Below are 22,461 nucleotides of genomic sequence, written 5' to 3'. Positions count from 1 at the left end.
TGGATGGATGGATGGATGGATGGATGGATGGATGGATGGATGGATGGATGGATGGATGGATTAATCCTAAATGCTGCTGGATTGTCTTGGGTCGATATCCTACTGTGTGTGGTGCCACCTTGGAGACAACCAAGCAAGTAGAATTACAATTCAAAACCCCACACAAGATATCAGTGAAAGACAGACAATTCACTTTTTTATTTGTCCTGGTTTGCTTTCACACAAGGATTTTTAAACTAGGCCACACAGCATCAAGAAGTTAAAACAGATTGTCTGGGACCAGTACAGTTCCAATTTTGCACTCATCAAAAAGAAAAAAAGCAGGGTGTAGTCTGTCTTAAATGGTTGTTGCTTTTACTTTCATGTTTAAATTCAGATCCACACCTGCAAGTCTTTTATTACCCTACCTAAATGTGCAGCTCTTACATTAATCTCATCCTGCTGCTGTTGGTACTGTACCTTTGCCCAATATGCATCTACACTTCAAGCAAACTGCTCCAGGGCCAGAAACCATGCTGAAACAGGGAATTAGTCAGATTGCAGTCATTTTCCAGGGTATGGACTTGTCTGTAGGATCTGCTCCAGATTCAAGGCTATGGTACAGTCAAAACTGTTCCAAAGGTTTGATTTTAAGCACCGTAACTTTCCTCAGTACTTTAGTATAACCATCCCTATTTAGTATATCTGTCATTCAGTTATCTTTTTAGTTTAACTTTATATTAAGTATCAGGAGAATTGGAAGCATTCCAAACTCTTTAATTTTTTCAAAATTATAATCCTGATATAAAAATAAACATCGAGAAATGTAAACAGATATGATTGCAGGCTATAAATACAGTTAATTATTTTCAGAGCACATATAACACAATTTGTTTTGTTTTTTTATTTCAGTGCCAAAATGAATTGGTGATCTAAAGACTACATAATATGCCAAAGGGAAAGCTGTTGATATTATTAGCCCTATGTTCACATGACATGACAGATTGACTTTCAAAGCTTGTATGCCTTAGGCGTATGTCTGTTTCCAACCTGAAAAGATAAACTAAGAATGCAGCACACAAATAATTGAGCTATGATGGATCCCTGTCATGACAATCTTTCAGTGGCAGGCTAAATCAACACCACCCGTACCCAATGTTTTGTTACAACGGCCAATAAGGTGTGAAGTGACAGAGTGGGTAACACTTCCTCTGGGTTAACAAGGTGTGACTGAGAATTCCTGGTGTTATCTAAAAGAAATAGGACAGACAGATAGACTTAGACACGAACTGTGAAGGGTAAAAGTTTTCTTTTCTTTTTTTTTTTCTCATAGAGATGGCTGATGGGCAGTGTGGGCAGCCAGACAGGGAAAGTGAAGAAAAATAATTAAGTGAGAGCAGAGATGAAATTTCCCTTTCTCTCTTTCTCTGCAGGGGCAACTCAGGCTTGAATGTCAAGTCAAACTGCAACGATCTGCTGTGAGGCCGTGGAGTTGAAAAATTCAGAACGGAGCAGTGAGACCTCATCAGTTAGAAAGACCTTGGCATTTAAACCTTTGTGGCCAACTCTTACATTAATGTCTCAAGGAAGATGAGGAGGGAAGCAGGCTGACAGGAGAGCATGGACAATGAAGGCTGATGGGTGGCCTCATAAAGAACCTTATTACACATGATGCCTTTGTCAAAAGTTGATGTCAGCAGCAAAGTAATTTATATATAAATGTCATTCCTACATATGCTGCTCATGATTCTCATTAACAATTTTCAAAACCCAAAGTTCAATTTAAATCAAAAGTAATCAAATAAATATCAGACATACATTTTTTACATTAAAAACTCTGCTTTTTTTGTACAAAGCACTTTTAAAACAGAACGATCTGATTATAAATCCTTTGTATCATATACAAAAAAAATATCCACTGGACTTGGTTTTCAAGATTTGAAGACGTTTCGCCACCTCTCCAGGAAGCTTTCTCAATTCAAATGTGAAAGCTTCCTGGAGAGGTGGCGAAACGTCTTCAAATCTTGAAAACCAAGTCCAGTGGATATTTTTTTTAATTTTTAAGGAATGACTATGACCTGGATGACTGAGAACCTTCATCAGCATTTTGTATCATATACTTCATCCAACATAGTGTTCTGCAAGTTCTGCATCAGATTAAAATAACCTCACAGGGTTTTCCGTATCATTATCAAATAACTGATACAGCACCATGCATAGTATTTAAACACATTATAGTGCTGCTGCTGTTGTCTGCTAAAACAATAAAGTTAAATGCTGAGCAGTATATCTGTCAGGGTTCTTTCCTCTGTTTTGGGTAATTTTCTTTGTAGTTTTTGTGTCTTTGTAGTTGTTTCTAGCTGTTGATTTTTTGAGCTACTCTCTGTTGTTCCTTTCCCCTTGGCTTTATTCTTGTTAATTCCACTCACACCTCAGGTCATTAGCCCATCCTATGTTCTGTTCCCCATATATACACCACCTCTGCAGTAACTCAGTGCTGGTTTCTTGTGGTTGTAGTTTGGTTGCTCTGTCGTTTCCTGGCTCCTCGTGTTTGTTTTCCCTTCTGTTCCCTGTTAGGATAATTATCATTGATGATGTTTGAAGTTTAATACACCTAAATATTAGCTGCCTGTTGCAGGTCAGAACTAATGTTTCCCCCAGTAGATTATCTAATTAATACAGCTCCTCTGTCCGGATACACAGTTATAATCTTCATTCTGTACGTGACAAATATTTGGGAATGGAATGAGAGTGGTGTCCTTCAGCTGAGAACAAAGTGTCATAATTTGATAAGGCTGGAGTCATGCATGTCTCCTCATCTGCAAACGTGTATGATGTAATGATGTGATGATGTGGCATACTGAAGTATAAAATGCTTCTCTACCTGTTTGTAAGGGCCACTTCCCGTGAAGTGACCCCAGCTGGTAAGTGCTGCCTTCTGTAACTCTAAGCAACTTCTCTCATCTGAGTAAGATTACAATTTCTATCAAAATATGTTGTCATATCTCATGGTTGTTTAATACATATACATTATGAAGCGTTATTGAAAGAGTTTGTCCCGAGTGATCTTTTTTCAGGAAAAATAACCATAGAGAGAAAGCTTCAAGGTGCAGACACAGATCTTTAACATTTCGTAAATTTTTATTTTTATTTATTTATTTTTTTTGGCCTCAGTTGCCTGTAGAAACTCATTAAATTTGCAAACTCATCTCTGCCTCCTCATCTCTGCATTTGGGTCCTCAAAAACCTCCAGCCAGCCTGACAATATCAGATAAACTGAACTGTGTTATACAGTTTATGGTCATGTCTGATTTGAGGTGCATTTTTAATGACTTTCTTCTGCTGATTAATAATTAATCCTGATAATAAAAACACTTACATGTGTGAGGAGAGTGGAAATACATAATGTCTACTTCTCTGGCATTGTTGGAAAACCTTTCTTACACTAAACATTTTATGACTGCTCTACCTTTCCCACCTTTGTTCATTATAGAATATGAGGGAAGAAAGCAAAGCCATTGTAATGCAAACAGTTGAATAGATCACTGGCTCAGCATCACAGTGACTCACATTATGTTTGGTGTTCAGATTAAAAACACTTATCCTTGACATCCAAGACCAATCTCAGGCCTTAAGCTCTATTTAGTGTCGTTACCCAAATTCTGATAATACAACTAGTGGCCTCATAAATTCATAATGATGTAAAACAGTATTTTTCCCTCAGAGATGTCTTTTGATTTTGTCTTCATTACTTAAATAGTCTTATAAGATCAAACCTATTTCTTTTTCAGAGGAGAATAAACTGGATAAATAGAAAATGCATTTTTTTTCATATGGGGATTTCCTTGACCTTTATTTGATGTTTTGTCAGACTGGGATATGTAATTAGGTGTAAATTGCTATGAGTGGTCTGAATGACTAGAGAAGCCCCATAGGTATTCAGTCCATTTACCTTTAATTAGGGAACTTAGCTATCCAAACCAATATGATCTAACAGCACCGCAGCCCAAGATCATCACCATCTTTTACTGTATTGTAGACTGACCACTACAGTGAGCATCTTCAGTGAATCACTAAGTTAAGGCCCAAAAAGAGTTAGGCAAACTGTTTGAGATTTCTTAGTCAAGCATTCCCCTTCCCAAAATGTCTTATCACAAATTCCTGTATATCTTTTCTGCTATGCTGTCATTAGCCAAGAAATAATGGCGAATAAAATATGTAGGGACTCAAAATGGCAGACTGATAAAGCACTCCATTTGAACTTATTGAAGATGACCCCTTTTCATTACATGTTCAGAGAAGGAGTATCACCAGATGCATCTCCGAGATATTATAGGGAAATTCAGCCCAGCAGTCACAAAGACAAGCTGTCTGCAATAGTTCTTTCTGCTGCAGGAAAGAATCTGACCAAAGATCCATAGAGAAGGACTCTATGATCACTGAGTGAAGTGGTTTTCTCCTTCCACCAGCTACAACCCTCAGCCTGCTGAGTTAACAAGCCAAGCAGAAGCACCCAGAACAACTACAGACCTTTTGGTTCTCAAACACAAACAACCACAATGAACTTTAATATAATTTCATTATTTTATTAGTTATGGTTATTAGACAATTTTATAAGTATTTTTTTCAATATGATACATAGTTCAATATTTTTCTTTAATCATATAAATGTTGCTCAGAATATTTTTATTAAAATTTCACCAGCTAAGTTAAAGATTTATCAACTGGGATATGATTGTCAGTGGTAGTTAAATCGTTTCTCTAAATAAAGGCTTTTATAACTAAAGCGAAGTTGTCACAAAAGTCATCAGAAGTCTGCAGAGTTTACAGTTTGAGAATGCCACTACTCTGTTTACTCAACCTACTGTCCAAATCCCACTGCCCTATTTGACAAATATTCACAGGGCAACATCTGACAGACCAAAGCTTATTTGGTCAAGTATTAAAACTTCCACTGTATCTAATTGCATGACAGCATCCTTTGCTCAGAGTAGTGTGTTATGATCAAATATCTGCTGGACACATAGCTGATCTTTGCAGGGCAGATACATATGACAGTTAATGTAAAAATCATTTTCACTTTTGCCACTAAATAGCTTTTGTGCAACATGGGGCATAAGATTCTAAAGATGTGTGATGTCCAGCAGAGACCTGCTTCAAGTCCAGATTCAGTCCACCTTGCAGCTATCCATCAACTAATGATCTAAACGTAACTTGTAAGAATTTATTATATTTTCTATTTGTTAGAGTTAAATGGGAGCTATGTTAGACTATACTGAGATGTTATGGTAAATGTTTTCATTCTATTACATTACTTTTTAGGGAACAGAGATGTTGGCAGTATTTTTTGTTTTAGGGCCCAAGGTGACAGGTATTTACTGCTCAGCCATGTATCATGCAATATATCTTAAAACTGGAGGATCTAAAGGATTTGGCATATACCCAGATGAGTAGCAGTGTGGAATTTTTATTGAAAAGTCCCTAGTCCAAATATTGATCTATATTTCATAATTCATCACTTTTTCAGAATCCATTATATCAGTATTATGGTCTACTTAAAACATTCAAAATACTTAAACTCCTTCAGTTTCTCTCCCAGGCATTCAAGAATGCAGCAGAAATAGTTAAAATGACACTCCCCTCCATGTCTCACAAACTGTAGAGTGGAGGTGTCGATGATGAGAAGGTTTTTCCAAGATTTCTTTTCTTATTGAGTTTCTGTTATGCCAGCAGGAAATAAAAAATAAAGGAAATAAAAATCTTTCACCTGTGCAAGGGGTCATCATTGCGGGGAAAAAACCCTATGTCTGTCAGACCAATTAAGGTTATTTGATTATTCATTTTTGAAGAGCTTAATATAATGGAGTGAGAGAATAAACACCAGCAGCCGCATGCTAATTAATGCACAGACAGGCATACCGATTATTAAGCACATTCAACAAAGTCCCATGTTCTAGTTTGTGTATTGACAAGATTAAATATGTTGCTTTCCAGCCGTAATCCAGCTGATCTGTTGTTTAAATGTTAACACTGCCCACTCTGCATACTTAGCATGTTACTAACACAGACCATATAAAAAGGTTTCTGTTCACATGGTTCTGGAGAATACATCAGCTACTTGAGCTATCAGTGAAACAGGACAAGTTACTACCATACTTGCTATTGTGCTACTTCAAGGTTGCGTGAGTTCTCAGGCTTTTCTTTAATTTTTCAACTGAATAAAGCAGCAAATAATCACTGCAGAATTCTGAAACCTACTGATTACATATGGAGACATATATCTGCACACTGACCTGACCCAGGAGCTCGGGTAGGCCCAGCACCTGTCCTGTGAAAACTCCCAAGCAGATTAGGATGGAGTTGAACTGGCCAATGGAACCTCTGATGTGTTTTGGGGATATTTCTCCCAGGTACATGGGAAGGGCACTCAGAGATATACCTGGAAAAAAGTGTCAAATACAATCACTGTACATTTTAGTAGATAGAAGTGGTAACAACATAATGGTGATTATAAAATTGGTGGAATCTAAAGCTATTATGCATCAGCAGTTAGGTATTTCTCTCTGAGTTCAATTGTTGGCATTTTTTTACCCAGGTTGATTTCTCCAAATCTGTTTGCTGTTGTCTGAATTAGTTTCTACTGGGGTCTTTTGGTCTGATGGTGTTTTGCATGGTGTCATTTTTTTCTAGGCTTGATTGGTTTATATCTGTTTGGTCTCGAGCCAAAGGGCATTAGGGCAAAAAAGGATCAGATGTTTTATCTAAGGTGTGTTGATGGGATGCATCTTGGTCTCTTTTGTTTGAGCATGTGATCTTATTCAGTTTAGTCCTAATCAGTTTGGTTGTTAGCCAAATAGGGTGAATGCTGTTTGATCTGAGTCCCTTTATCCTGTTTTTTTTTTTCTTTTTTTTTCTTTTTTTTTTGTCTGGGTCCACATTGTCTGATACCATCTGACCGATTGGTCGGAGGGTCATTTCATAATTTTGTACTGTTTGATCTCTGATTTTATTTTTGGCTGATTTCAGAGGATTTTTTTTTCCAGAGAGACAAAGATGTCTTAAAATGTACATTGCGCTAATAATATTTATCAGCTGAAACATGGAAAAATCAGTGACCCTGAGAAAATCGATACTTAGAGAGCTTTTATTGGGGCAATAAACAAAACTAAATCAACTCTTTGGTTTAGTTTTCTTCAGTTTTAGTTACAAGTCCTTCCTGACTGCCAACTTGAATACAGAAAATGCAGTTTTTGCTTTTTTATTTTTTTGTTTAAAACTTTTCCCTCAATTAAAGGATCTGAGTAAAGTTTCTATCTCACTGTTGGTTTGAATATGTAAGGAGTGGTTGCTGCCAAGAGTGCGCTGAAGTCATCTCTGATTGAGGTCTGTTGTTACGATCTTCCTCTGGGGTTTGGAGGAAGCTCTCCGAACAGAAGGCAATTAGAGCAACGCTGCTGTCTGATCTCTGCTGAATTCATATTTGATAGGTAAAATATTTTCCACATCTGCCAATTTTTTTTCTTTTGACTCTAAATAAAGCTGCTTCAAATACGTTTTTACTTCATGTATTATAACTTGATTTTTTTAATGTTATTTATTACACAAGTTATGCATTTAAAAAAAAGCAGCCTTAGTATTAGAAATGACCAGAGTATGAACCTGGAACCTATTTTAGGTTGAAACATTTAGTACCGGTAAATGTTAAAATAATTTCTCTTTAGAAGTGTTCAGTCTCTTGGTTGCTTTAAGTTGTTCAGCTGCTGGGTGACTCAGGCTCACATCTTGGGTTGTGTCTAATGGTTTTTATTTTTTGCACCTTTTTTTTAACAAAATTGTTGGAGTTGTACCGAAAGGACCAGATCTTCATTGATTCCTAATAGGATGGGTTAAATTGCACCTACAATTTTGTTTTAGTATGTGCAATAGGGGGGCGTGTTGCAGGTGATCTACAAAGATTGCTGTGAAAGTTACGTGATACAAACTAATTTGGTTCCGCCCATTAAAAGGTGCAAACTGCCTGTTCAACAGGTCTTTTGAGAGTGGTCGTTACCAAGAGATGAGGCTGAAAGCCACAGAGATGCAGATCATAATGATAACAAATTAACAGTATAGTAATGGTAATGATAAATAATACACTGCCTGGCCAAAAAAAAAAGTCACGACCAAAAAAAAAAGGTCAATCACTCTAATACTTTGTTGGACCGCTGTAGCTTTGATTACGGCACACATTTGCTGTGGCATTGTTTCGATAAGCTTCTTCAATGTCAAAAGATTTATTTCCATCCAGTGTTGCATTAATATTTCACCAAGATCTTGCATTGATGATGGTAGAGTCTGACCGCTGCGCAAAGCCCTCTCTAGCACATTCCAAAGATTCTCATGGGGTTGAGGTCTGGACTCTGTGATGGCCAATCCATGTGTGAAAATGATGTGTCATGCTCCCTGAACCAGTCTTTCACAATTTGAGCCCGATGAACCTTGGCATTGTCATCTTGGAAAAGAAAAAGTCCATTGATGGAATAACCTGGTCATTCAATATATTCAGGTAGTCAGTTGACCTCATTCTTTGAGCACATACTGTTGCTGAACCTAGACCTGACCAACTGCAGCAACCCCAGATCATAGCACCGCCCCTACAGGCTTGAACAGCAGGCACTAGGCTTGGTGGGTACATCACTTCACCTGCCTCTCTTCTTACCCTGATTCGCCCATCACTCTGGAACAGGGTAAATCTGGACTCATCAGACCACATGACCTTCTTCCATTGCTCCACAGTCCAATCTTTATGCTCCCTAGCTAATTGAAGCCTTTTTTTCCGGTTAGCCTCACTGATTAGTGGTTTTCTTACAGCTACACAGCTGTTCAGTCCCAATCCCTGGAGTTCTCTTCGCATTGTGCGTGTGGAAATGCTCTTACTTTTAGTATTAAACATAGCCCTGAGTTCTACTGTTGTTTTTCTTCGATTTGATCACCACACGTTTAAGTGATCGCCGATTACGATCGCTGATTACGATCATTCAGGATTTTTTTCCAGCCACATTTCTTCCTTGAAGATGATGTGTCCCCATACGTTGGCCAGTTCCTAACCCAATTTTAGTAGTTTCTGCAATCTCTTTAGATGTTTTCTCTGCTTGATGCAATGCCAATGATTAGACCCTTCTCAAACAGACTAACATCATTTCCCTCGACCACGGGATGCGTCTTTCGACATGGTTGTTTAGGAAATGAGAAGCAAGTCATTGCACCACTTGCAGTAATTATCCAATAGGATAATTACCAATAGGATAATTACTGCGTACCTCTTTGCTTAGTTAAATTCAGGTGGCGACTTTTTTTTCGGGCCAGGCAGTGTATTTACTCATAGAGTCGTAGCCTCAAAGTGCTACATACAAAAAAGAAGAAATGAAAACAGCTATGCATTGCGGTTATGTTTTATTAAATCAAGGGAGAACAAAGATTCCTGCTACGATGCGGCCTTTCAATGCCCCACCCCACGTCTCTTGAAAGACTCTTTTAATATTCTTTCTTTTTTTAATAACCATGCAACAATTAAGTCCGAAAAAAGATTAAGTCCAATCATTTTTTGTGATTTGGTTTGATTGTATTAAGATCTTCCGTCTTGCTGCATAACTTTCCTTTTTAATGTTCCTTTAGTATTGATATTTACGAAGGTCCAAATATGTTTACATGCACACAGAATCTCTCTCCAAACCCTGGTATTGTACCAATGACTGCTTGGTGGCAACAATGACAGCAGATATTTATGCAAATCAGTTTTTTTGCACCTGACTTTTAGAAGTACTAAAAAAGACGCAACAATTGCTGATGCAGTTCAGTTTCCAATTTGAAATAATTGCTTTGCCTGTGGTAAATGTTTACATTTGCATATCCTCTACCCATTAGTTTGTGCGTTTTGGTCATAAGAATATGATCTGCATATTGATGAAGACACGCATGCAGAAAAAGGTTTCCACACTCTCTGCTATTGGATATCAGTTTGCGCCTTCTTTGAAGGTCTGCTCTGCATGTACTGTACGCACGTCTGGTTTAAGACATGGAACCGTTGTGAAGATCAGGCTCTTAGTTGAATGAAAAAATGTGTCATTCAGTTGCACACTGACCTGAGTTTACCCCCATAATGATCCGGCCAATGATGAGCATCTCGAAAGATTTTGATATCTCGCCCAGTGAAAGTAATAAAGCAGCTATCAGTGAAAAGCAGTTATTCAGCAGCAAGGTTCCCTTTCTGTAAGACAGAAAAACAATAAAGACATGACACTATAAGAGAAATAAAAGAGAACATTACTGTAGGTATAGACATGATAGCAAGACATTTGCTGAAGCTTTAATTAAGATTAAAAAGTGCACAGCAAGCACATCTCACTTTTGTCAGAACATTTCCACAAGGCACTCAGAAGTAAAACATACAGAAGTGTGGAGACTTCAGACACTTTGTACTAAGAAAATAGAAAGACAGCATTTTTTCTGGCTTTAAAAGGACAAAGTGGATGGAAAGGATGTATAACCACAAAATAAAGCCCCTTAGGTGAAAACACTCAAATGCAGTTATATAAGTTTTAAGTACAGACAAACATCTACTATATTTCACCTTTTTCGTTTGCCCAAAACACTGCAGGATATCTTGCTGAGCACAACCCTGCCCCTTCAACCCAGGGAAAAATTTTTGGCACTACCTCAGGCATGGGACCTCTATCTAAGAGCTTTCACCTAAAATATAGAGCTAGCTCCACACTGAAAGGGCCAACAAACTGTTAAACCTCCAGGGAGGCTTTTCAAAGCTAATTTCACTTCCCCTGTGCTCCAGGACAAACATAGCCTGACTCTCGTATTTTTACCTTTCACACACCAAAAACAACATGAAATGTCCCTTTGGAAATCCCAAGAGACTTTAAATATATCAAAGCAGGTGACTCCTTTAAGCGCTTTGAGGTGTAATATCTTTCTGAGTAAACTTGAAATAAATCCACTGAAGCAAACCATATTATTATCCTTTTTATGTAAGCAAACATGGAAACAAAGTTATTATTTTTCACACTACTGAGAAAGGTCCTATTTTTAAACAACGGTGAATCAAATCAAATAAATTAAACACAATAGCAAAAACAGTAGAACATTTTTTTTATACAAAAGATTTGACAGTAAATATTTTCTCATTCCTTGGTGTTTTACAGCACTTTGTATGCTTCAAACCATATGCAGGATTTAAAAAAATAAAAATGCTGATAATAAAACAAAAGATTACTCTTTTAATCTGATTCATCGCTCTATAAATCTTATAGGGGTATCTATTAGTTCAGGCTCAATCTCTAGTTTGCTACCACATGGATGCACAAAACTCCATCATATTGAAAATATATGGATTCAAGATTTAACCAAGAGGATTTTTCATATATGATTCATAACCTGTTTCATAAAATATTCAATTACAAAAAACTTGGGAAATTGGTTTTCTTCAAAATGCCCTTTAAAAATGCCTCTGAATGTCAACAAAATGAAACAAGCTTCATGTATATGTATGAACTTATTTGCATCCAGGTAAACCTACTTTCAAAAATTTTTTATATACATTACCATTCTCGAATATATAATATTTGATACACACACTTTATGATGAAACTAAGCTATTTAGACTAAAGAGAAAAATGTTCTGACCTAAAATCCCCCAATGTCAGGGTTCAAAGGAGCAGTTGCTCATTTTAACTGTTGCAAGAGAAAAGCAAACCATCTTAAACCTCACTAACATGAAATCATAGTTAGAAAAAAAAAATAAAGTGCAATGCTGTCTACATATCCTGTCTTTATTATGAAAAAGAGTATTAAAAAAAAACATTAACCTTAGCTTTACTTGAAAACTTTTAATGAACTCCTTGGTCACTTTTTTGTAGAATTGCTGTCTTTGATCTCTGCATGTGTCTTCCTTTGCTATTATTCACCCTGACATCTGAAAGTCAGCCTATTCAGGATAACCAGCTGGGCAAAAGATGTCTAACAGAGCATATATAAAAAAAAAAAAATTAAAGCTCTCAATCGACACACAAGAGAAATCTAGAGAAAGATTCAAGGTGAAGCTTAGGGTGTTGTAATGGCCACAAATAGAAAGAATGAGTGTCAGAATTCTTCCCCTGCTCTGACACTGATGTCCTGGTAATTAGTGGTTAATGGATTCTTTTGAATTGAAATTATTTTCAAAGCACAGTAGGTGATGTCTAGCCTTAGTCAGCCCCTGGTGGGTTGAGGGCTCACAGCCCTACACACAAATGATGTGAAGCTACCTCACTTGTCCAAACCCTGAGAAACTCATTACACTAGCTGTGAGACTTGATCTCAGTGTGCAGGAAAAGTTGTCATAGCCCTCCTGTTAGATCAAAAGTAACTCAATTTTTCTCTTCCCCTGTTTTAACTTAAGTAGTACATTGCTAGAGGGGTAATAAGTCACCAAAAATCATTTTCACATAACTGTGCTTTTGGGCTTTAGACAACAGGGAGAACACTAGAGTGGGTATAACAACTTCTTGGCAACCGGTGCCTAATAGGACAAGCTGTCTGTCCAACTATCTGTTCAAGGAAAATTAGGGGAATGAACTCACTACTGGAGCAGAAAGCATGAGATATGCCATTTTTATTTTGCAACTTGTATATTATGAGTCCACGTTTTTAAAAGTGCAGCATGAGAACCAATGACTGTAAAGTATATACAAAGAATCCTTAGAGGGCACGGGCAAAAAGACAAGGAATCATCTTATCAGATTTGGAATTAAAAAATTCTAAAAGGCCAGACAAAGGGAAAAAAAGCGTAATCTGAACTGTGTCAGTATAAAAGCGCGGACAGTTGGACATGTAGCATGTAGGTACAGTATAGCAAATCTAAAAGGACTACCAGTTTTCCTTAAAGTTTTGCACAAGCCATGGAGAGCAGAATTGAATACACTAGGTATGATGGAAAACCACTACTGCACGTCACCATGAACACACCGTTCTGATCATAAAGCAAAACGTTGGCACCATCATGATGGGGCAATGCTATTCTTAAGCAGCGTGAGAGCCAATAAAACGCAGTTTGAGAGTGTGGGGGAGATTTTTCAATAAAGTGACACTGAATAGTTTTGAAAGTTATGTGACCAAGAGCACCTCGTTATGGCAGTCTGAGCCCCCCTTAAACACCAGAGTTAAACAACCTAAAAGTTGTTAGCTAATCAGATATAAGGCTTACCTGATCAAACATATGTATCAGTTCTCTAATAGGATTTAATCTAGAAGCGGGAAAAGGGCTTTGTCTTTACAAGTTACTCAACCAATTCTCCTTTGCTCCTGCATAGAGGTCTATTCAATTTTGCGACAGCGTAATGTTGCCAGTTGGTTATATAATAGTGGTGTCTGCAAATGAATCATTGAAGTACAGACTCAAATAGAAATTACGGTCTGTGACACTCTATTTGTCCAAGGCAGGTAAAGATAGACCCTAAAACACAGATGACTACAATAGCAGTAAAAGGCAGTTATAAAAAGTGTACATGAATAGACAAACAGGCCAATCCTTTTATATTTTAATCAGGAAAACCTTTAAAATGATATATGCTATCTAAAACATCCCAGCTATGCACTACTTGTCTTGTATAATGTCAGGAAGAAAAAAATGAAGTTTGTTGGCACTTGTGTCACATGAGGTATGTATGATCAGCTCTGAGTTAAGTCTCGAATTACATGAGAAGATACTAATAGAAAAAAATACTTTATACTGAGAGGGAAAAAAATACTCTTGCACTGAAATCTGAAGCAAGTCTGAAAAAAGCAATATGCAGCAATTACTCTGCAATCCTCTGATCCACTCTGGGTTCTCATCTGTTATACAATTAATCATTCCACCGACTTGTCTTTCATTACTTCTCCTATCAATCTACAGTCTGACACTGGGGTGAACTTTCCAGGAAGTCCACTCTTGCAAAAATTGTTCACTAAGTAAATGATTGTTTTAACTCTTGTTGGGAAAAGGGAAATTGTTGGGAAATTGGTTCACAGTTTTTATAAAACTGATTAGCAGCTATTTATAATTTCCCAAGACAGCTGTTGATATCCTTCCTTGTTGACTGAGTGTGAAATGTTTAAACAAGCATGGATGGTTGGCAACCATTCAAATTTAACAGAGGTTCCCCCCACTTACTGATGCTTAATTAATCAAGTCCCATTTAAGAAACAGCGTGTTACTTCAACTTATCTTAATTCCACTGAAAGCCCCAAGGATGCATTTTGTTTTTCATATCAAAAAGTAATACCAAAATAATGCCCTGATTTATTAACTCTAATCAGAAATTCACTGCACTTACCTTTTCAGTAGGATTTAATTCAACTCACCGTCCTGCTACTTTGATAATCGAAGAGACTGATAAAGTTCCAAGAAGGCCTCCGATGGCAAATATGGACACAGTGATGGACCACAGAAGAGTGGATGTCTCTGGAAGAATAGGTTCCCCATATCTTTCCATCCAGGTCTTATTGTAGAAAGCTTTAATGTACTGAAAAACACAAGAGGATCGCAGATGTAGCCTTTTTTAGATGTTTGATCAAATCTAAAACTGATATTCCAGAAAATCAAAAAAAATAAAAAATGACAACAACAAAAAACAGCAGCACTGATAGCACTGTTAGCTGTTATGATTATTGCTGTAAGTGAACTGCATATATGTTTTTTTTCTAGCCATTTTTAAGCCATATTCAAATAATTTGTGCAAAAAAGAAGAATAAATAACAGAATATATAACTCCATCCATCCATGTTCTCCCACTTATTTCATCAGTGTCACAGTGAGGCCGGTGCCTATCTTCAGCGGACTATGGGCGTAAGGTGGTGACACCTTGGACAGGTGACACACACTCACACCTACAGACAATTTAGAGAAGCCAATTAACAAAACAGTCATGTTTTTTGACTGTGTGAAGAAGCCGGGGTACCCGGAGAGAACCCACACAGGCACAGGGAGAACATGCAAACTCCACAGAGAAAGACCCCAGGCCGGAAATCGAACCATCTTGCTTTAAGGCAACAGTGCTACAAACTGTGCCAGCATGTAGAATAAATAACTGCTAAAATTATCTGGTAAAAACAAAGGACAGGTTCATACAGACTGAAGTTTCCGCCTTCTACATCCATGCTGTAATAAAAGTAACTTCCATAAAACAATTTAGGGCTTAACCTTAACTATTAAAGTTTTACTTTTGCGTTTACTAAAACTTAAACTATGTTATTCTAAGTTAGAATCCTGATTTTTATTAAAAAAATAAATAAAAAAATAAGAATAAGAATAACAAATTACAAGTAGTTTTTACTTTAAAAAATATAATAAACAAACTGCATATTCTATGTTTGTTTTTTGTTTTTTTACTGACTTAAGAATCAAATAAGCCATCTATAGGAAACATTGTCATTGTACAAAGAGCAAAATATTATTTTGTTTTACAGCAGAAACAGTGTTAAAAAAAAAAGCTAAATATGACTTCCACCTGATTTTAAATTATGAATTGTGTTAATATTTGCTGTTGATTGCCATGGTCTAATCATCTGAAATAAAGAATAATAGTAATTGGATCTATTTAAAAGAACTGCTAAAGTAATTTACAAGAAAGATTGTTGTAAAGTAATTTTAAAAAACTTTGTACTGTTCATTTGGGAGTGGTCTTTTCAACAATAATGCTTAGCACTAGTGATGCACCGATACCAATAACAGTATCATGCAGGTCCCTGATACAGCACTAAAATGGTGGTATCTGCGAGTACCAACAAACAGGGCACCGATACGATGTTGAGAGCCAAAAGTTTATGCAACTATTGTCACCAATTCCAGGTAGGCAGGTTAGTCTTTTTCCTGCTTCACAAAGGTAGGCAGCAGCTTGACAAGACAGATGGTATCAGTATGTTATCCGTATGGTAAATATTGCACAGCCAGGTATCGGGGCCAAAAAATAGCATTGCCACAACACTAATTAGCGCAACTGTGTTCTGCTGCTGTTTTTCTTTTTATTTATTTATCAATAACTTATCAATAACTTAACACTGCTTTATCCTTGCTAATTTCTTTTTTCATCATTTGCTTTACAGCTTATAGTTTTATATTTTGATATTTATGTACAGTAAGTCTGGTGTCTACTGTGTTCTTCTTTCTACCAGTCCCACACAAATCTCTGTTCTATTCTATTCTATTCTGTTCTTTCTATTGTATGACACTACTCTTTTGATTATCCCACTTCAGAAAAAATAACCTATTATTTCAATCTAAAATGACTCGGATCAGTATCAGGGACAAAATAGAACATCCAAACTTGCAAAATTTGGCTTTACAAATGATTTTCTACAGGATGCAGAACAGCTTTTAAAGGCATCAAAGTCACAAAATTCAAGGCAATGAAGTAAAAAACTGGTTGAAAGTTGATTTCGTTTTAGCTCCAAATGAATTGAAAGAAATGAACTAGAAATATAACGAACCCAAACTTTCACAAAATGGCATCTCTGTAGCTTCAGCTTTGTGTTATTTCAGACATTCATTTTTAGGTGGCTGATCCCCCATCACTTCTTCCCTGAGGAACTCAGGTTGTTCAAGAGAGATTCAAAAATTATTCATAAACGAAACAAGTTTACTCATATTTCTCCTACTGACACGAACATCCATCTCAAGATGGATCTTTTCCAGAGAACGTCACTGCACACAGCAAGTCACGAAAAGACCCAATTATAGAAGCAGTTCAGGCCAGGAGGATGGTAACAAATCACATATTTAGATATATTAACAGCATGTTTCCTTGCATTTACTGCATTTCTGACTCTTCATATATAATTCCATCATTCACTGAGAACATAAAATAGCTGCTGGAGAGGGACCTGCTGTGCGTGGAGACAAGTGGATGTTGTTTTATGTAAGCATGCTGTGCTTTGACATGCTGTTTGAAGAGGATATTGTTGTTTTAGTGGATTGGTACTAAAGACAACGATTAGGGTCCTTTGTAAAGCTGCCCTATTTGGTGTGTGCTTATTGGGGGATGGGGGGGGAGTTTTCATTGTAATAAATTCTGCTGCCTTTTGTGTGCTAGTCCTTTGCAGCTAAGATGCTGATGAGAACAGACAAACTCCTCTGTGATCATAGAACCTGGTACGGTGGGAGAACATCCTCTAAAAAGAGGGCCTCATTCATTTTTCATGAATTTTGGAAAGACAGAGGAAGCAGCGATAGACCCCCTGCAGTGGCTGACAGAAATAAGCAATACATTAATGATCTGCTCATGTTTCTTGTGGGCAGAGACTATAAAGGAGCATAAACAATGAGGAATTGCTTGACACGTTAACAAAATAGAGAATTAGCTGCAACCACAGAAGAACAGAAGCCGCTTCAAAGGGGGGACTCAGTCTGTTTGAATTAAGCAAGCAAGTGCGATATATACAGCCTCTTTCATACAAAAAAAATCACAAAACTGTACAAAAGAAGCACAAACATTGAAAGTGAATTAAGTTGGACAAATAGAACTTAAATAATACTAAAGTTGAGAATGAGAAATATGTTTGAAAACAAATGTTTAGTTTTGCTCATTTTTGAATTTGTACAAAATCTCAAGACAAGGTAAAAGCAAAATAAGTTCCACATAAAAGCAAGTGTTACAATCTAGAAAGAACGATCTACATGAGCTTTTTATCTGGCTCTTAAAACACCTGTATATTTTGGTATGACAATACCACCCTCCCTCCACCTCGGACCTCTACGCATCAAGATGCGGGGGGAGGGTGCTCCGCATCATGGAGGACTCCACCCATCCAACACACTTTTCCAGCCTCTCCCCTAGGGTAGCATCCAGAGCTAAACCCCCAGGATCAGAAACTGTTTCCATCGCTAAGTGTTAGACTGCTGAACGTGAGCTGCACTAAATTCAGCTTAATCGATTTCTCTTTATTTGAATATGAAGCTTAGTGTGTTGGGATCTGGAGGTCTGTCCAACTTCCTCCAGCAGAGGGTGCCCCTTGGTCTCCTGGCGCTGAGCTGAGGACCACACCTGTGATCCATCAGTCATCAGGAGATCAGCTTTATAAGCAGCTGCTGAGCTTCCCTTCCTTGCCAGAGTGTTGCTCCAGTTGGAAACCTGTGTCTCCTCAGAGAAAGCTCAGGACGAGCTAACCTGCCGAGCCGACCCTCAGAGCCAAACCTGTAGATTCTCAGAGAACCTCCAAGCAGCTCTGGACAAGAGCTGGGAAATCCCAAAGCTAAGGTCTGTTCTTAGTGGACGTGAGACGCTGAAGCAGCAAACGGACTCTGCTGATGAACCCTTCTCCAGATCCAACAGAGACTCTCCCAAAACCTTATCTGTGCACTCCAAGACTCCAGTGAACCAGTCCCCAGACCACATCCAGTCATCTGTACTTTCTTCGTGCTTGAGCCTTCAATAAACTTGTTAAACTTTCCTCCCGTCTCAGAGCGTGTTCTGCATGTGGGCTAGGCACCTGAAACCCATCATGACATAGTGAACTGGGACCTGATTTCAAATTTCATATTGCAAGCATTAAAATGTAAACTGGTATGACTATTAAGAATTCCTTGAATCCTTGAACGGTGTGGGAACAAAACAGCACTGTGTGGTTTTCAAATATCTATCCGTTACAGTACAAGAAATTGGAATGGCCTATATACACCTTTGCATCTTGTTCAACTAAAGTCCAAGTTGGCCTCTGGATTTTTCAAGTTTGCTGTGAGAGACTCTTTTCTTGTTCAGGGGTTTGAATTTATAATGAGGAATGATCTTGCTGGAGAACAGGTACTGCCTATCCCCTGAGGTGGTGGATAATCCCAGTTGCATGAAGAGAGCTCCTAGAGGTCACTGACCGTGACATCATCTGTTAATTGTGTTTCTCTTTTTGAGTTGTCTGGCTTGAGGAGTTTGCTTCCTCCTGTTACGAAATGCAGCGTGGCCAAGGGTGATTGTTAATATTTTGTTAGCTCAGCCAATATTCAGTATATCAGTTTCTTATGAAGGTAGGTTTGTTTCTTTATCATTCAATCAAAAAAAGGTTGCTTTATTTAAAAATATATATTTTCAATTCAAAAATATCTTCACTTCAATGAACAAAAAACTTCTCAATCAAAGAAAAAAGTATTTGAATGCAAATAATATATTTGAGACTAAAAAAAATACATTTGAACACTGCTTTTCTTTGACTGAAAATGTTTTATTTGATAGAAGTCCATTTTTTTTTTTTTGCTTAAAGCAACTTTTTTAATTGAAGTAACATTGTTTTTTGATTGGACCATATAATGGGTAGGACATTTGTGTCTTTATCGTTCAATCAAAAAAGAAGTTGCTTCAAACAAACAAACAACAGAATCAATAAAAAAGTAACTCCCAAATGAGAATTTAGTATAGATTGACAGGGCACTCTACATTAGACATCCAGGGTCCATCCACACTAGAGGTGTCTGTGCTGCAACATGATGTATGGAGAGCAATACCAATGTAGCTGCCACTTCCTTGTATTAGAGACTATGTTGTTACAGAGTAGCATATATTCCTTACAATTAACCTGTAGTAACAGAAGCACCTCTGTTCCTCTCTTGAAGCAGTCGGTTTGCAAAATAGATTAGTAAGTGAGTTTAGGTTCCCTTTTTTTAGTTGTTGCTTCCCCTGTCATTTTCATGCTACCGTAAATGATCTCTTTACCATGAGCTCATCTGCTCTTTCTGCATTATCTAAAATTCAGTCAACTATTACCAAAGACTGTGAAACGGCCACATTGTAAAAAGTATTTCTTATACTGAGGAAACTCAGCCCAAATATTTTAACTAAGCAAGCACTCATCCAAGCACTGCTTTGTTTTCTTGACAGATGCTATTGTTATTGTAATTATTTGTCATTTACATTTGGAGCAGCAAAAAAGGAACAACATAGATCATTTTTAATATTTGAGATCAAGTCTCCAACTATTTTTTTTTTACTTTGTCCAACTTTGATTTTCTTGTTGTCAAGTTCAAGTATTCAGTTGGTCTCGCTCAACTCTCATCTCTTTCATGTGCTGATGGGAATTTTGAGTAATTAATAAAAAAAAGCCTCAGAGGACAGAATGAAAGCACAGAAGGGTTGACTATTGAAGTATTTGATCTGTTAGAAGTAGAAACAGAAATTTGGTTTTAGTTATAGGATTGCATAGAGTCTGATACAAACCCTGAGTACATTGTATAATGTCACAGCAGTAATTCTGGAGATCAAACCTTTAATAATCACACTATGCAGAGTGAACAGGTTTTCCTCCCTGAAATAATAAAATTACCACAGCCCTCTTTATTTCCGAGTTCAACTTGACAATCTCTGTTTGCATGAAAATATGTACTGTAATTAACTTAAACAGATAAGATATAATTAGGTGAACATCACTCTTCAATTAAAAAAAGAGTTAGTTTTAGACTCCATTGATCAGAGCCCATATAGGTTGAAAATACAACATCCTATTCAGCAGATAAAAACAGCATATACTAGAGGAGGTAACCATCTTAAATAGTTCATTTCTATTTGAGAATTCTTGATTAATCCAGAAAGGAAATTAATCGTTTTAACTTATATCAAATGAGACCAAGCAGACCTGAGCATAACAGAAAATTGGAGTTGCTTTGGGTTTTGAAGGCAAAAGACAGTGAGCACATCTGCTGATTGTGACATTTGCAGGAATAATGGAGAATGTGGAATGGTTGTCGTTAATGAACACACCTGTGCAGATTTTCCATTGAGCGTACGTGAGTGGGGAGGAGCAAAACCAGGTGATATGGGAGTTGGGGTAAGAGTCTCAGTGAAAAATGCACACTGAGGATTAGTAAAACCACACACAATTCTTGTATATCTTGCATTTATGACAATACAATTTTATTTACAAACTACTTGACTTTGAATTTTTATTTTTTTTAAATACACAACATGTGACTGGATGTAAAAGTGTACTTTTTAACAGGGAATTATTTACTACAAATCACATGTCTCCTTCCTCGTTGCCAATCACAAGAAGGCAGCACATGACTTTTCAGATTGGCCTTTTATTGTTGGCAGTCTGAGGCACACCTGTGCACTAATCATGGTGTCGAATCAGTATCTGATATGGCACACCTGTGAGGTGGAATGGTTTATCTCAGCAAAGGAGAAGTTGCTCACCATCATGGATTTAGACTTGTTTGTGAACAATACTTGAGGGAAATTGTTATATTGTGTTGTGGAAAAAGTTTTAGAGCTTTAACTTCATCTCATAAAAAATGGGAGGAAAACCAAAAGTGTTGCATTTATATTATACTTTTATTAATAAAACCATACATGGTACAAAAATGTAGCGTGAAATACATATACATTGTCCAAATTATTTAGTGTACAAGTCCAGCTCCAGAGGAATCTTTGAATAAAGTGCAATGAAGAAGATTTATTTGGATTACACTATAGGTTTACACTCTGGCCAGAATAAAGCCTACGTAAAAGCCATTAGTATCCAGGAAACAATCTCTAATATCCCAAACGCAGCATGAAGCTATAACTATGCGATTTCATGGTCCCAGAACACCATATTGCCAGACAACAAAATTTCTATATGCAGAACTGTCTGTTACTTTCTCCCCTCTCCTGGATGTCCACCTCTGCCCTAAGGTCATTTCAGGTTCGCCTGGAAAGTCTGAGCACACCTTCCTGCAAGATGTATAGCTCCATGTGTGGCAACAGTGAATTTTGTGGTTGTTGTTGACAACATTTCTGTTTCAGTAATGTTAGCATATTTCTGCACTTTCCACAGACACACCCAGTAGGTGCCTTTGGATGAGGAGGTCCTGGTGGAGGGGTTCAGGAGTGAGACTCATGAGGTCAAAGATAACACTAGGTTCTCGAGTGAGGCATCATAGTAGAAGCTGTTTGCACTCCTCTAATGTCAGTCTCCTAATCTGTAAAAAAAAGGAAAAACACACTTAGAGAATATACTTATTAGCACTTTGACACATACAACTCTCAAATAAGGCATCTAACAGTCAAACTAAATTCATGTTTACAAACATTTTCTAATAAAATTTATTAGACACTACATTCCAGTTTTGAGTGTATTCACTCTCTGCCTTGCAATGTAGAAAAGAGCATTACAATAACAAAAAGAAAAGATCACGTCTCACACTTTCTGCCTGACACCCTGGATCAGAAATGTTACAATAATAATAGTAGTGCTTATACTAAAAGAGTTTTTAAGTTAGTGTTAGACATACTGTAAAACAGAAATGACAAATTAGGGATGATAGGTTATGGTAGGTTATGTATGTTCACATACCTCTTTAATTGCCTTCCTCTGTTTATGAAAATCTTCAACCCTTTTGGAGTCCTCCCATGACAGGTTGGCAAGCTGACGGCCACGGCCACTGGCCCTACTGCTGCCTATACCTCTCTGCTCTTGGCCAGTGCTGGCTCTTGCACCCCCAAAAATTCAGGAAAA

General features: G+C 37.3%; 1 protein-coding gene across 1 annotated transcript in view; it reads right to left on the bottom strand.

Annotated features, from left to right (window-relative positions):
• slc2a9 (solute carrier family 2 (facilitated glucose transporter), member 9) overlaps positions 1–22,461 on the bottom strand; it is a 92,442-nt gene that overhangs the window by 50,185 nt on the left and 19,796 nt on the right. The window contains exons 4-6 of the mRNA XM_015401976.1: positions 14,350–14,510; positions 10,101–10,225; positions 6,273–6,418 (exon numbers count right to left, since the gene is read on the bottom strand). Coding sequence (XP_015257462.1) covers positions 6,273–6,418; positions 10,101–10,225; positions 14,350–14,510 — 432 coding nt within the window. The remainder of the gene's footprint in view (positions 1–6,272; positions 6,419–10,100; positions 10,226–14,349; positions 14,511–22,461) is intronic.

Source organism: Cyprinodon variegatus, unplaced genomic scaffold (genome assembly GCF_000732505.1).
Source record: "Cyprinodon variegatus isolate N-32 unplaced genomic scaffold, C_variegatus-1.0 Scaffold1280, whole genome shotgun sequence".
Classification (NCBI taxonomy): Eukaryota; Metazoa; Chordata; class Actinopteri; order Cyprinodontiformes; family Cyprinodontidae; genus Cyprinodon; species Cyprinodon variegatus.
Note: the sequence above shows the minus strand (reverse complement) of the source record. Positions and strands in the feature narration are given on the sequence as shown.